General features: G+C 42.2%; 2 protein-coding genes across 11 annotated transcripts in view; one reads left to right on the top strand and one right to left on the bottom strand.

The window, feature by feature from the left end:
• The window catches only part of ACAD11 (acyl-CoA dehydrogenase family member 11), a 59,556-nt gene that overhangs the window by 38,490 nt on the left and 5,230 nt on the right, over positions 1–15,836 (bottom strand). For 2 of the 3 annotated variants that reach the window (XM_050937969.1, XM_050937968.1), the window contains exons 1-7: positions 12,633–12,725; positions 10,550–10,711; positions 8,258–8,422; positions 7,109–7,256; positions 6,408–6,529; positions 5,505–5,611; positions 4,977–5,103 (exon numbers count right to left, since the gene is read on the bottom strand). In XM_050937969.1, the coding sequence (XP_050793926.1) occupies positions 4,977–5,103; positions 5,505–5,611; positions 6,408–6,529; positions 7,109–7,256; positions 8,258–8,422; positions 10,550–10,711; positions 12,633–12,647 (846 nt within the window). In that variant the 5' untranslated portion in view covers positions 12,648–12,725. Of the gene's footprint in view, positions 1–4,976; positions 5,104–5,504; positions 5,612–6,407; positions 6,530–7,108; positions 7,257–8,257; positions 8,423–10,549; positions 10,712–12,632; positions 12,759–14,845; positions 14,946–15,836 lie in introns of those variants that run through there. The other variant, XM_050937967.1, reaches the window with a different exon arrangement.
• Positions 1–15,836, top strand: part of UBA5 (ubiquitin like modifier activating enzyme 5) — a 62,919-nt gene that overhangs the window by 12,371 nt on the left and 34,712 nt on the right. The gene's annotated exons all lie outside the window — the stretch shown is intronic.

The following is a 15,836-nucleotide window of genomic DNA, read 5'->3' on the forward strand; positions in this document are numbered from 1 at the left end:
AGAGGAGTAGCGCTGAAATCGGTATTACCATATCAGATTAGGGTTAGTGTGGCCGCAAATCGACGGTATTGGCCTCCAGGCGGTATCCCACAGTGCACCACTGTGATCGCTCTGGACAGCAATCTGAACTCGGATGCACTGGCCAGGTAGACAGGAAAAGCCCTGCAAACTTTTGAATTTCATTTCCTGTTCGGCCAGCGTGGAGAACTCACCAGCACAGGTGACCACGCAGAGCTCATCAGCACAGGTAACAATGCAGTCTCCTGAGAATCGAAAAAGAGCTCCAGCATGGACCGCACGGGAGGTACTGGACCTGATCGCTGTATGGGGAGAGGATTCTGTGCTAACAGAACTCCGTTCCAAAAGACGAAATGAAAAAAACATTTGAAAAAATTTCCAAGGCTATGATGGAGAAAGGCCACGCCAGGGACTCAGTGCAGTGCAGAGTGAAAGTTAAGGAGCTCAGACAAACCTACCAGAAAACCAAAGAAGCAAATGGAAGGTCCAGGGCAGGGCCAAAAACATGCCGCTTCTATGCTGAGCTGCATGCAATTCTAGGGGGGTCCACCACCACTACCCCACCCCTGTCCGTGGATTCTGAGGTGGGAGTGGTAATCTCAGCCATGGCTGAGGATTCTGCGGACGGGGAAGATAAGGAGGAGGACAAGCTTGCAGAGAGCACACAGCATTCCGTTCTCCCCAACAGCCAGGAGCTTTTTCTCACCCAGACGGAATTACCCTCCCAGCCCTCACAAGCCAGTAGCCCAGACAATGAAACCATGGAAGCGACCTCTGGTGAGTGTACCCTTGTAAATATAAAACATGGTTTAAAAGTAAGCATTTTTTAATGACTGATTTGCCCTGAGGATTTGGGATGCATTCGCGGCCAGTACAGTTATTGGAAAAGTTTGTTAACATGACTGGGGATGGAGCGGAAATCCTCCAGGGACATCTCCATGAAGCTTTCCTGGAGGTACTCTAAAAGCCTTTGCAGAAGGTTTCTGGGCAAGGCAGCCTTATTCCGTCCACCATGGTAGGACACTTGACCACACCATGCATGTAGCAAGTAATCTGGTATCATTGCATGACAAAGCCTAGCTGCGTATGGTCCCGGTGATTGCTGGCATTCAAGCAACATCCGTTCTTTATCTCGCTGTATTATCCTCAGGAGAGTGATATCGTTCATGGTAACCTGGCTGAAATTCAGGAATTTAATTAAGGGGACAGAGATGGCCATTCCTATTGGGCTATTTGCCTGTTGCTTAAAAGAAATCCTTCCTTGCATGTAGCCAAGCGGGGGTAGGGGAGGGAGGGAATGGTGCTGAGCTTTTTTGCGTTTGGCTAGCGGGGATCTTCCCTGCTACCAGCCACGCGGTGGGAGAGGAAGGGGGGTGATTAGCAGTGATCTTCCATGACACCAGCCACACGGTGGGGGGAGGGGTAAAGCAATCATCCCACAGATTTGGAGGTGGGGGGGTGGCTTCTGCTGCTGCATGTTAACAGGAAAGAAGCAGCACTGAATGGGATTTGCTTGGTATTTGGGAAAGGAGGGCACTGTGTATATGAAGACTGCAGAAGCCAAAAGACAATGGCTTACAATGGCCGCATGCAAGCTGAATTCTGCTGCCTGGACCTGTGTCTGTGAGATCTCTAACACCAGAGCCGCAGGCACTCAATATTAAGATGCAAAATGCGACCTTGTAGTGAAATCACATGTGCTATGTAAGGAGAATAGTGTTGTTCACTGTGAAAGAGTATAAGCATTGTTCTGTAAAATGTATTTTTTTAAATACTTCTCTCCCTTTTTTCCCTCCCTCATGCAGCTGCAAATTTTTCAAGCCTCCCTACTCCATCCCGAAGGCTATTTCAGACGGGAGACGACATGTTCTCGGAAATCATGGAAGTAACCCGCAATGAAAGAGCTCATCTGAATGAGTGGAAGGACGTGGTATCAAATTACAGGAAAGATGCCAGTGAACGTGAGGACAGGAGGGACGCTCGAGATGAGAGCTGGCAACAGGAAGATCAGAGGTGTAGGCAGGAAGATCAGCGGTGCCGGGATGCAACACCGGGGCTGCTGCGTGATCAAACTGATATCCTCCGACGTCTGGTGGAGCTTCAGGAACAGCGGTGGGGTCACAGAGTGCCGCTGCAGCCCCTGTGTAACCACCCTCACCACGTTCCATGTTTTCCTCACCCAGACGTGTAAGAACGCGTGGGGGAAGGCTTCATGCACCCGCACACTCCAACCTCGTGGACAGCCCAACCAAAAGGCTGTCATTACTTTGAAATATTTTTAGTGACCTTTTCCTTCCCTCCTATCCTCCTCCCAAACCACACCCGCAATACCTTGTCAGTTCTCTCCCTCTTTTTATAATGACTTTTTAATAAAGAATACATGATTTTTAAACGATAGTGACTTTATTTCCTTAAGCAAGCTATAATCCAAGGGAGAGGGTGGGTTGCTTACAGGGAATGAGTCAATCAAGGGGGGGATTCATCAAGGGGAAACAAACAATAGTCACACGGTACCCTGGCCCGTGATGAAACTCGTTTTCAAAGCTTCTCTGATGCGCACCACTTCCTGGTGTGCTCTTCTAATTGCTCTGGTGTCTGGCTGTTTGTAATCAGCAGCCAGCTGATTTGCCTCAACCTCCCACCCCGCCATAAAGGTCTCCCCTTTACTCTCACAGAGATTGTGGAGCACACAGCAGGCAACAATAACAATGGGGACACTGGTTTGGCTGAGGTCTGAGCGAGTCAGTAATGTGTGCCAGCACACCTTTAAATGGCCAAATGCACATTCTACCACCATTCTGCACTTGCTCAGCCTGTAGTTGAACAGCTCCTGACTACTATCCAGGCTGCTTGTGTATGGTTTCATGAGCCATGGCATCAAGGGGTAGGCTGGGTCACCCAGGATAACTACAGGCATTTCAACATCCCCAAGTATTATTTTCTGGTCTGGGAAGTAATTCCCTTGCTACAGCCATTTAAACAGAGTAGTGTTCCTGAAGACGCGAGCGTCATGAACCCTTCCTGGCCATCCCACGTGGATGATGGTTAAAAGTCCCTTGTGATCCACCAGTGCTTGCAGCACCATGGAAAAGTATCCCTTGCGGTTTACGCACTGGGTGCCCTGGTGCCAAGATAGGGATATGGGTTCCATCTATCCCCCCCACAGTTAGAGAATCCCATTGCAGCAAAGCCATCCACTATGACCTGCACGTTTCCCAGAGTCAGAACCTTTTGTAGCAGCAGCTTACTGATTGCTTTGGCTACTTGCGTCACAGCAGCCCCCACAGTAGATTTTCCCACTCCAAATTGATTCCCGACTGACTGGTAGCTGTCAGGCGTTGCAAGCTTCCAGAGGGCTATTGCCACTCGCTTCTCCACTGTGAGGGCTGCTCTCATCTTGGTATTATGGCGTTTCAGGGCAGGGGAAAGCAAGTCACAAAGTTCCATGAAAGTGCCCTTACGCATGTGAAAGTTTCGCAGCCACTGCGAATTGTCCCAAACCTGCATTAACTATGCAGTCCCACCAGTCTGTGCTTGTTTCCCGGGCCCAAAATCGGCGTTCAATGGCTAGAACCTGCCCCATTACCAGCAGGATCTCCAAAGAGCAAGGGCCCGCGGTTTGAGAGAATTCTGTGCCCATGTCCTCATCACTCTCGTCGCCGCTCTGCCGTAGCCGCCTCCTCCTCGCCTGGCTTTGCACGTCCTGGTTCAGCATAGACTGCACGAGAATGCGCGAGGTGTTTACAACGTCCATGATTGCGGTCTTGATCTGAGCAGGGTCCATGCTTGCTGTGCTATGGCGTTTGCACTGTTCACCCGGGAAAAAAGGAGCAAAATGGTTGTCTGCTGCTTTCACGAAGGGAGGGGTGAGGCTGTACCCAGAACCACCCGTGACAATGTTTTTTGCCCCATCAGGCACTGGGATCTCAACCCAGAATTCCAAGGAGCGGGGGAGATTGTGGGAACTATGGGATAGCTACCCACAGTGCAGCACTCCGGAAATCGACGCTAGCCTCAGTACATGGACGCACACCGCCGAATTAATGTGCTTAGTGTGGCTGCGTGCACTCGACTTTATACAATCTGTTTTACAAAACCAATTTATGTAAAATCGGAATAATCCCGTAGTGTAGACATACCCTTAATCCCAACTTTCCCAACAAGCAGTTTGTCCTGAGGGTCAAAGATGTTGTAAAGGAGTTAGTCACAGGGCACACAGAACCTGCAGCACCTGTAATGCAATGATTAGTCATGACCACATATAAAGCAATGATAGTTGGCAACGATTATACTAAGTTATTTTCAAACTAAGGATCTCAAAGCACTTTACAAACAATTAATTATCAAAAACAACTTTGTAAGAAGAGAAAAAAAAATAGATACAGAGAGAGGCTGAGCAACATCCCTAGGATCATGCTTAAGTCAGCAGCAACACTGGGAACTCAAGTATCAACTCCTAATCTCCTGCTTCCAACACTCTCTCGGAACTGAAGAACCATGAACCTCAAAAGCTAAAGGAGAAACAATCTAGGCCAGGATTCAGGCAGACCCTGTATGGTAACACTGTGCGAACCATCAACATCTTCCAGTTTGTGAGCTAGTCAGAGCGCAATAGTGCCTATGTCCAACATCAGGAACCCCCTTTGCACTCACTGACTACAACAGAGTTCTGTCTTTTCTCTACTGTGAAAGATACTATTGTATTTGTTATTAGTAGAGTATTTTCCCCCATTTAATATTGTTCCTTTAGCATTCTCTACTAATTCACAGACTGTACTTTGGATAGATTTTATTGCCAAGGCTACACTGATTTATAATGAGTAATAATCTGCAATCATCACTGACTGGACAAAATTAAGCGCTGTCTCTGTTCCTAAACAAAGTGAAGATGTGAGCTGTGAAGTAAGCTCTGCACTTCTGCACAAATACACTCTACTTCCTGAACAAAAAGCTTCTACCTTTTCAGCTGGAAACACGTGCTGCTTCATGAACTGCTTCACCTTCCGCAGAATCTCCTGGCCTTTTTCAGACTGCTGGAACAGCTCTCCTGTACCGCTGGGTTGTGCATCACTGGTGAAAGAAGTTCTAGGGAACAAAATTTAAATAAATATATAAGGTCAGGTTCTCCTGATGCTAATACAAACTTCCTTACACAAATATAACTATTTAAAGAAATATATAAGAAAGCTGTGAAAGGTTTGACCTGAGTTAGCCAAGCCTTTTAGGGCAAATCAACACAGGAATAAAAGGCCCAGGTCAGCTGACTCAGGCTCGCAGGGCTTGGGTCGCAGGGCTGAAAAATTGCTGTGTAGTCATTCGGGCTGCAAGGGTTGAGAGTCCCAGAGCTTGGACTACAGCCCAAGCACAAACATCTACACAGCATTTTTTTGGCTACGGAGCCCGAGCTCTGCGAGCGCAAGTCAGTTGACCCAGGCCAACTGGGTTTTTTTTATTTCTGCACAGACATATCCAACAAGTGCTCTCACCTTTTTGAGAGCAGTAATCCAGTTTCTGCCAAGGGTTTCACCATCTCAGCGAACTCATAACTATTCTCTGCAGAAGAATTTCCAAGGAGATATCTAGCATATACACCCTAAAACCAAATAAAATAGATATGTATAATTTAATTATCTGCTTAAAATTGGAGTTCCATATGACAGATAATCTGTGTGAAGTGGTGGACAAAATTAAATGCACATATTCCCAATAAAAAGAAATAGTTAGTGTTCCAATATAAAAGTTGGTCAAATTGTACTTGAATACTTTAGTATTGCCATTGATCCATTTCCAATCAGTAGTGATACTGAGACACTAAAAGAAAATACTCACTCCACTATGAACAGACTAATGGTCCAAGTCCAAAGGACAACCAACAAAATCAACAGCACAAGTGACAAGTATTTACTGTGCAAATTTCATATACATAATTATAAAAGTTTAAAAACAAGTTCATGTGGGGCCTGATCTAGTGCCAGCTGAAGTCAATGGGTTCCCATCTGTTGATTTCAATAGGCACTGGATGAGGCCCACAATGCTCAGAGATTAAAGGACAGTATATGTGATTTTTCCTGAGGGCCCCCCCCATCATCTAGCATCCACGGTGATCATATTCAAAATGAACAAATCTAAAGAAGGCTAATGTCTGTTTTAAAAATTATGAAGTTAGCCATCACCTGATCAGAAGTTTTATAAAGGGAACAATAGCCCAGACAGCTACTAGGGACAGGCAGCTAACACGCTACAGCTTTTAAAAGAATAAATAAAATTACAAAAGCTTTTCAACTTTTTCACATTTCAATATTTTTTACATTTTTAATCTATATTACCAAACTACAAATATTCATAATAAAACTATAAGAAAGTATATTAGGTATCAATGAAAATGTTACCTGGCATATTCCAGCTATTTTAAAATATGAAAGAGCAAGAAAGAAATTCAAGTTGGGTAAATCTGTGCTAATACCCCTGCAGCGGCAGTAAACTGAAATCAATTCTTCAAGTGATGGAATTCCTAGGAAAACCATACAGAATATTTAGCATGTCCAAAATTTTTCTCTTTCTTGGTTTTTAAATTCTAATTAATGTTTTACCAGTTATGCTACTTGTTTAGTCTTACAAACTATATTCAATTTACAAAATAAAAATAAACTACTAAGTGTCACATACTGGTTCTCATGAACTAATACTGTTATATTTGGGAGCCAAACACAAATGGGGACTGTTCAAATTCAAACCAAATATAAACAGAACATTTTTTTGGGTCAGTAAAAAAATAATATTGTTGTCTTGACTTTTAACATGAAGATTAAATTTTAGGCTTAACTTATCTGGCAGTGTCTCCAAGAAAAATAGCATTCAAAATATCTTTTCACTTAAAGGAATACCATTAATAACCTCATAAGTATATTGAAATATACATTTCCTATCTATAGTTTTCTAGAATGTAATATACATGTTGTTAGTAAACTATGGAAGTTATTTACAAGTTTAGTATTGTATGCTTAATAGTTGTCTATCAACTGTTTATAAAGATAAAGAGCTAAATAGAAATCAATTTTTAAAAAACTAATGTCAACAAAATTACAATTACCTACAGTATCTCTAAAACTCAAGGTACCCCCTTGGCCTAACTGTTTAATTGTGTTAGGCCAGAAGTAAAATGCAGCAGTATAAGCTAAATCTGCTAAAGGATGCCCAGTGGTTGAAAGTTCCCAGTCCAGGACTGCCACAACACGAGCCTAAATAAATAAATAAATAAATAAATATCAGATGAATGATAAAGGCAAGCAAGTTAAATTAACTACATACACACATGCCTTCCCATTTAGAAGACACATGACCTGCCCTTTGGAGCGTGCCCCCCAACTATGGGGAGGCACCAGTTGTATATGGGGCACCCTCGGGGCAGGGGGCCGAACAGGGGTGGGAAGAGGTGGGGTGGGAATGGGGCATTAGGGGAAGGGGCCTAGGACGGAGTGGGGAGCCAAGCATCTCCTGGGAAATCTGGAAGTCGGCACCTATGCTCCTAGGCGCATGCTGGGTGGTATCAGTGGCAGCGAAGGCACCAACCGGGCGGGCATGTGCAAGCCCTGGCCATGCCAGAAGAGCACACCCAGCAGCTTGCTGGGCACCAGCGGGGGCCCACTGACTGTTCTGCCCTGGGGCCTGGAATTCCTGTCAATGGGCCTGCCTTACTTTCATAGGTTTGGGTTTTTTACCTTCTCCCTTGTTTTCACTGAGATTGCATATTATATATTTAGACCTTTTTGCTCTGTGTTTGTACAGAGTCTATCACTATGGAGTCTTCGTCTATGAGGAGGGCTACCAGGTCCCATAATAACACTAAGTCCTGATCCCAAACCACCTGAAGTTAATGTGGAAGTCTTTCCATTGACTTCAGCGGGCTTTGGATCAGGCACTTGAGCAAATCAATGATACTTGAGCACATGCTTGACTCTTAAGTGTATTTTATGGTTCCCTTTTTGAGCTGTATATTCCAAGTACAATAATGGAGCAGGATTGTTTGCACTGGGGGATGGGAAGAGGGAAAGAGGGAAAAGAAGGTCTAATGAATCAGAGTTAGGTTAGTGAATTTGTTTTAAGCAGTCCTTAAATTTACCTCAAGAAAATTGTGCTCTGCAACACCTATCAATGTCTATTATGAAGGTAGGAAAGTAGAGAAACAGTACAACAAGCACTAAGAAGTATGATTAAATATGTATATATATGTTTGGAGTACCTCTCTTGGATGGAAAATGATGTTATCTATTCTAAAATCTCCATGAATCAGATTTTCTTCATCATCATCAGCTGGCAAGTTGTTCATTAACCACTCAGCCAGCTGGTTCATAGCAGGAATGTCTACGTGAGCAGAAGCATCATACTGTTTTTTCCAAGTTGTAACCTGAAAATATAAAAAACACGTAAAACAACTGAGAAATAAGCAGAACATTATACAGTTGAGGGAGTGAACCATTCAAACTTCCTTTTTGCTTATTATAATTCAAAGGTGTTGAAAAAATATTTGTCACCATATACTATCCCTTTTCTATGATGGTCTTACTCTTCACTTTTATAATTATGGCTATAAATACGTAGGCAAGATGGTTATGAAACATGATGCACAGTCAATTTTTCCACTGGTAATAGAGACAAAGGCCATTGTTGAGATTTTCTATTCACTGGTAAACTTCCTGGCACTCATTTTTTGTCTCGGTCTCTTCTTGGAACTCTAGCCTGACACAGCCAATTGATTTTATTTAAAAGACAATAATACATTATGTTCCAGTCATAACTATGCACAGGTGCAGGGACACATTCACATGCAGCTAGTTGTGGGCCTGGGAATTAGAACTCTAAGGTGAAGAAATGTAACTGGCAGGAATATGCTTGATTCCGTTATTGCCCTAATGCATTTAAAATGTCCTAAATGAAGACAAATACTGGCTGGATTTAAAGGGTTTTCACTTACTATAATTTGTACATATGCATTCCTATCATGTTTTCTCTAGTTCTGCAGCCCACTATGGTCAGCCGCTCCAGCCCATTCAGTCTACCCTGTACGCTCCCCTTTGAATGTCCACTGTTATGGTTTTAGGCCTACACTACAGATCTATATTGGCATAACTATATCGCTCAGGGGTGTGAAAAATCCACACCTTTGAGCAACATAGTTATACCAACCTAAACCTCTACGTAGCTAGTGCTACGTTGACTGGAGAGCTTTTCCTACCGACACTGGTACCGCCTCTCAGGGAATGGACTAACTATGTCAATAGGAAAGCTCTCTCCCGTTGGCTTAGAGTGTCTTCATTAAAGCGCTAGAGTGGCACAGTTGCATCAGTGCACCTGCACCAACGCATCATTTTAAGTGTAGATTTGCTCTTAGTTAACAAACCACATCTCACCACACTTTTCTGTGTGTTGCTTACCTGCTCTGAGTTTCCGTTTCACCTTTACTCATGGGTCTCTGTGTTTTTTCACACCTTCGGAGCTCAGTCATTTCCAATGGCTTGCTCTGATTACAGCAACCCAAAGAACTTCTGCTTCCTTAACCCCTCTGATAGATACCAGCCAAGCTATTTTGATCTCTGTTCACTGCCCTTGGCCTTTAGATTATCTTAGAGATCCAATAAGGTACAGAAGAGAATTCAGAAAGGATTAATAAATAGCAGAAAATTGCACCTCTCAATGTTTGGCCTTTGTTTCTATTAACAGTGGAAGGCTGAGTGCATATTTTGTTTCAAAACCTTGCTATATGCTACAAAAGTAAGCACAACAGAAAATCAAACACCATGGATCAACTCCTCAGAGGTACTACTGAATAAGCTTTGATACTTCCACATCTTCATACTAAAACAAAAAGAAATTGTCACATACAGATTCAATTTCTGATGCTCAGGAAACTTTCTCTAAAAAACAATTTAGGACCAGATTCTGACCTAGGCTGCGGTACTATAGATCCACAGCAACTCCCTTGAAGTTATTCTTGATTTATACTGGTGTAACGTATCAGATTCTGACCCATTGGGAGTACATGATTAAGATCCTTTCCAGCTTGCTCTAAAAGAGACAAAGCAAGTCCCTATATCAACTGGCACAGGTGATCCAGATTAATGACAATTAATCTTTGGAGTGTAATTCCTGCTTCTGGATTTTGACAATGTTGTTATACCCTTAGTAGCTTTAAATTTGTACTAAATATCTCTGGAAAGGGGAAAGAACACTGAAAGATAGGCTTGATCATTGTTATATTTCAAATATAAATCCCACTGCATGTGTAATTCCAAATCTGGAGGTGTGACACAGGTGAATGGATACTACAGTATGATAATAGGACCACAGACTTTATCAATGTTTTCTAAACACTATAACATATAGAGTAATTGAACTAATTATAAGATACTAGGTAAAACCAAAATCTTGAGTAGCTTAAAGATGTTCATTATTTTTAAAGACATTAATATAAAGTGTTGTAACCAAATGAATAATTCAAGGGTATTACATAGTAAGTGGTTTTGGAGACCATTACCTGCCTCCTACAGTATCCTGGTCCTCTGCCATATCCTTGGAGACCCAATGAATGCAAACTGAATGAGTGCAACCGGGCCAGGGTTTCTATCATAGCAACATACAAAGCAGATCGCTCCGCTGGACTGACTTCAGGTAGTGTGAGGTCTCGGAATATGCGACCCTAAAGACATCATAAATCAGATATTTGGTGGGAAGTAAGGAGGAGAGGAGGAAAGGTCACACAGCTCAACAGCACAAGATGTGATGATGTATTAACAGTCACTGCATCAGTAATCTCTTCCTCACCCATCTGTTTCTTGTCCAGGAAGGTCAAAGCACTCTTGCTCATTGAAATCCAAAAACTACTAATCTCACAGGATCTCCCTGAGCAGTGAATTTAATACACCTCTACTCCAATATAATGCTGTCCTCAGGAGCCAAAAAATCTTACTGCATTATATCGAACTTGCTTTGATCCACCAGAGTGCGCAGCCCCGCCCTCCCGGAGTGCTGCTTTACCATGTTATATCTGAATTCGTGTTATATCGAGTCACATTATATCGGGGTAGAGGAGTATATACATATATCTTGTAGATCCTGAACTAGAACTCTAGAACCAGACACCCTCCAAACTCTGAGGTGTGTGAAATCCAGATTGTATTTCTTGAGTCCATCTTAAATATTCTGAATCAAAAAAATTCAGTGTATAAATTGAAAAATGAAATGATAAGCTCTAGTTTAATAAGGATTTTTCACATTTCAAAAATAGTTAAAAGTAATTCACTTACTTTTTTTGGAGGGAGAGGGAAGAAGGAGGGGCTATCATTTGCCTCTGTTGTAGACCGTTTGACATGGGAAAAAGGAAAGACTAGGCAAATTTTTTCTCTAAACCCACTCACTTCCAGATAGTTTATGGTTTAAATAAATGTACACAGCTTACACTGACTAGGTTAGATTTTGCCAATTAATTGTGAAAGAACAGAATTTATTGTAGAATTACATGATACTGTTTAGTCAACATATATGTTTCATCAAGTTCTGTTCTACTTTCTAAAACCTTGGACTGTATTAATTAAAAAGATAAAAAAATAAAAAAGCAACTGAGCTTTCCAATTTAGTCAAGTGTAAACTTACATTCTTGGGAAAAAAATAAACGCTAAGGGAACTAGATTTATTAAAAAGAAACTTTTTGCTCGAGATAAGACAGAGAAAATTCCAACTTTATAAATGTGCCAAAGCAAAGATAGAAATATCGCAGCAGTTTTTCAAAGTTAATCTAATTGGAAGCAATATTAGAACATGGTTAACAAAACAAACACACACTCAACTCATCTGTCTCCTAAACTGAACACACAACCTGATGATTTGATATTAACCTACTTTCTTGTCATTTGATATGTTTACAGATAGTTTACGATTTTGCTTATTTGAATTAGTTAATAAAATATAGAACATCGGAAGCATGCGGTTTGGAGGTTTCCTTCCAAGACGTTAGTGTTCTGAATCTGAGGAGTCCCCAGAGTAAATAAGAGGCACCTCTGTGACCCATCTAGTGGTGGCCCATAGACCTGCCCTATATTCTTATAATTGCTGCCTGAACTACAACTCTGTTAGCTTTTGAAGAACAGTTGGCTAATGCATTCATCATTTTTTAAAAAAAAACACTGTGGACCCAGAAACTTTGAGGGCCTGGGATGGAGAATAGTTGTCCAACCTTAAAGCCGGAACAGCTCCCGCTAATAAGTCTAGAGTTTTCACACCAGTGATCCTGCCTGATTTCAGAATGTCTGCCTGACAACCAACCTGAGAAGATCATGTTGAATGGTGAGCCAAACACATGACCCTGTGAGAGGGAAATAAATCCTAAAAAAACTGAAGTCAACTGGCGCGATTGGTGAGCAGCACCTCTGAAAAAAATCAAGCCATTTTTATTCAGGTGCCTAAAAAGGGGCTTAGGAGCCCTATTCTAGGTACCCAAGATTGAAAATTTCATCCAGTTTCTTATTTCAACATATAAAACTTTAGATATTTTAAAGCAGCTTGCAATGGAAATAAAACCAAAAAGAAAACAAAACAAAAACCTACAACATGTATTGACTAACCTGTACATGTTCCATCACATAAAATTCAGTTCCAATCACAGAAACATCACTGCAATACAGTAGGGGCTCAGGGACTGGAAATCCAGCTGAAAATAATGCTTTCTGCACATGATATTCTCTATCAACCTAAGAAGGATATAATATGATAGGTACAGAATAATGTTCAAATTCTTCAAACACATTTAATTACATTTATTTTACACATATACAGAATATAACACTGTGCCCTACTAAACACCAAGTAGTATAGAATACTGCTATGTATGCAGTACAGAACACTGCTACTGGTTTGTGCATTTGAATAATTAATTGCATTTTCTAACATTCAACAGCTACTTAAATTTTATGCCAATAGTTATGTGAGGGAAATAGCCCACTTCAGAGCTGGCCATGGTAAAAACTTTAATTTTCTTTATCTTAAATCAGATTTATATTAACAACATCTAGAGCAGCTCTGTCTCTGGGTTAAAGTTGCTAATGACCCTTCGGCCACTGAAAGCAACTAACTATTAGTTCCCCAGTTCCTTGTCGGTATAGGGGTCATGTGACAGTTGCAAAGAGGCCTATATATTTGTTTTAAGAAATGCTAAAAGAAGAGATATGGAGATGTGTGAGCTGTATAAGCGTGGACAAGGGAAGTTATAGCCATCAACATATCAAGGCCTTCTAATGAATTGGTGCCATCTGTACCAGCCAACTAAAGACAAAGACCACTACAGACTATGCTGGCCTAAGTGCCCAGAAGACTTTGCCAGCACCGAGGTACTGACCAGACATGACACCACCCAATCCCCTGAACTGCATTCTTGACTGATGCAATGTGACACTAAAGACCACATAAGATGAAGAATGAATCTTTTTCCTTAAGTATTTCCCTCTCTTTTTCTTATGTTGTTATTGGGTGATGAGGTCCACATTATTATTATTCTCTAACACTTCTGAAATGTGCACGTGTGTGTTTAAATGATTGCGTGCATATGCGAGTTCATTTGCAGTAAGCAACATTACTCATTTCCTAATTCAAGTTCTAGGCAATCCTGCTTTAAACTTAGACTTTTCCCCTAAATAGTGAAGGGTGTCAGGAACACCACACTACTCTACAGGAGAAGTAAGAGCTGTTAACTGCTGTTGTATCAAAGACTGGGAAATTAAACCAGACATGGAGTGCTCAGTATAGTCACTAAGCACACAGGAACTTTGGGAGGAGTCTAAATATTGCTTCAAGGGCTGAGAGGTAAACAAGTTTGGTTCTGATTCTGAAACATTCAACCAGTTCAATAGATTACTTTGCCATGAGCAAGATCCTGTAACTGGAGTTAGAGCTAAGCAGGTGGCTGCCTTGTCAAGCTTCCGTATTTGTAAAAATTGATCATGTGCTGGAGTAGCTTTATGATTAAGGCTACGATTATGTCATGGAGGTCACAGAATCTGTGATTTCCAGAGATCTCCGTGACATTTTCTGCCCCAGGGCTGAAGCTGTCAGCAGGCAGCCCCACAGCTCTCAGCCACGGCTGGCGGTGGGCCCCCGTAGCTACCCAGCTGCAGTGGGGGGAAAACGTCCAGGCTGCCCAGCCAGGACTTCATGTGGGCTCAGCCATGGCAGAGGAAACCACAGAGCTCCCAGCTGCTGCAGGGGGCAAGGGGACCCCAGAGCCCCCAGCTGCTGTAGGTACTAGACCCTCCTCCCTCCACATTCTGTCAGTGATATTTTTAGTAAAAAACAGGGACAGGTGATGGGTGTTCGTGAATTTTTGTTTATTGTCCATGACCTGTCCCTGATTTTTACTAAAAATATCCGTGACAAAATCTGAGCCTTACTTATGATTTGATTATTGTATTACTTTGATGACTTAATTGGTGACTCAGTTCATATCATTATTAATTCTAATTGTGAGCTTGATTTGATAACTGTACTGTCTAATTCTTAGTATAGTAAGTGTTTATAGTAGTTAGGTTGGTGATAAGTTTGATTAACTTTAAATTTGCTTATTTATTAATGTGTAATAAAATCCATAAAAAAGTATACAAAGCCAGTTTTTCTTTCATATTTGCAACTGGGTCAGAAACCTTTAGAATGAAGATAATTTAGCCAAGGTATTTGTGAGACATTTGGCTCTGTCCTTACATTAAAATATTTGTTCCTCACAGTTATGTACTTTTAGCACACGAACTATGAAATGCATTTATAGATTGCCAAGGAATTGGCTACTCACCTTGTGAGCTCTAGGCAGAAGAGGGCCATGAGGCTTCTTCCTAAGCACATATGTCCTAAAACCCTTCTGCAAGTAAAAGGTTGGATTGGACTGGCCTGAGCTACAGAGGAACAAGAAATGAATTACTAAGAAACAAAGTTGCAAACATTTAACAGAGTGAATAGCAGCAACTCCAAATTGGAAAAGTGCACATCATTGTTTGGGCGGAAGAGGATGTCCAGGAACAATGAGGGTGTTCTTTTAAACATACAATCTTACAAATCAGCAGATGACAGTTCAGAAAGTCGGTAGCCTTGGGCTCTATTCCCAGCTCTGCCACATGTTTCCTGTTTGACTTTGGAAAAGTCACAGTTAGGGCTTGGCTACACTCGAAACTTCAAAGCACTGCCGCGGGAGCGCTTTGAAGTGTGTGTGGTCGCAGCGCCAACGCTGGGAGAGAGCTCTCCCAGCGCTACACGTACTGCACCTCCTCATGGGGATTAGCTTGCAGCGCTGGGAGCCCGCTCCCAGCGCTGCAGCACTGATTACACTGACGCTTTACAGCACTGTATCTTGCAGCGCTCAGGGGGGTGTTTTTTTCACAGCCCTGAGCGAGAAAGTTGCAGTGCTGTAAAGCGCCAGTGTAGCCAAGGCCTTACTCTATGCCTCTGTTTGCTCTTCTGTAGAAAGGAGCAGCAAAGAATCCTGTGGCACCTGATAGACTAACAGACGTTTTGGAGCATGAGCTTTCGTGGGTGAATACCCACTTCATCAGATGCATGACGTGAATGAGTATTCACCCACGAAAGCTCATGCTCCGAAACGTCTGTTAGTCTATCAGGTGCCTCAGGATTCTTTGCTGCTTTTACAGATCCAGACTAACACGGCTACCCCTCCGATACTTGTAGAAAGGAGGTAATACCCACAAAGATGTTGTGAAGATCACTTAATGTTTTCAAAGCTCACTCAGATTCTTGGATGGAAAGTAGTAGCCTTAAAAATTTACCAATCT

Source organism: Gopherus flavomarginatus, chromosome 2, assembly GCF_025201925.1.
Source record: "Gopherus flavomarginatus isolate rGopFla2 chromosome 2, rGopFla2.mat.asm, whole genome shotgun sequence".
In the NCBI taxonomy this organism is placed as follows: Eukaryota; Metazoa; Chordata; order Testudines; family Testudinidae; genus Gopherus; species Gopherus flavomarginatus.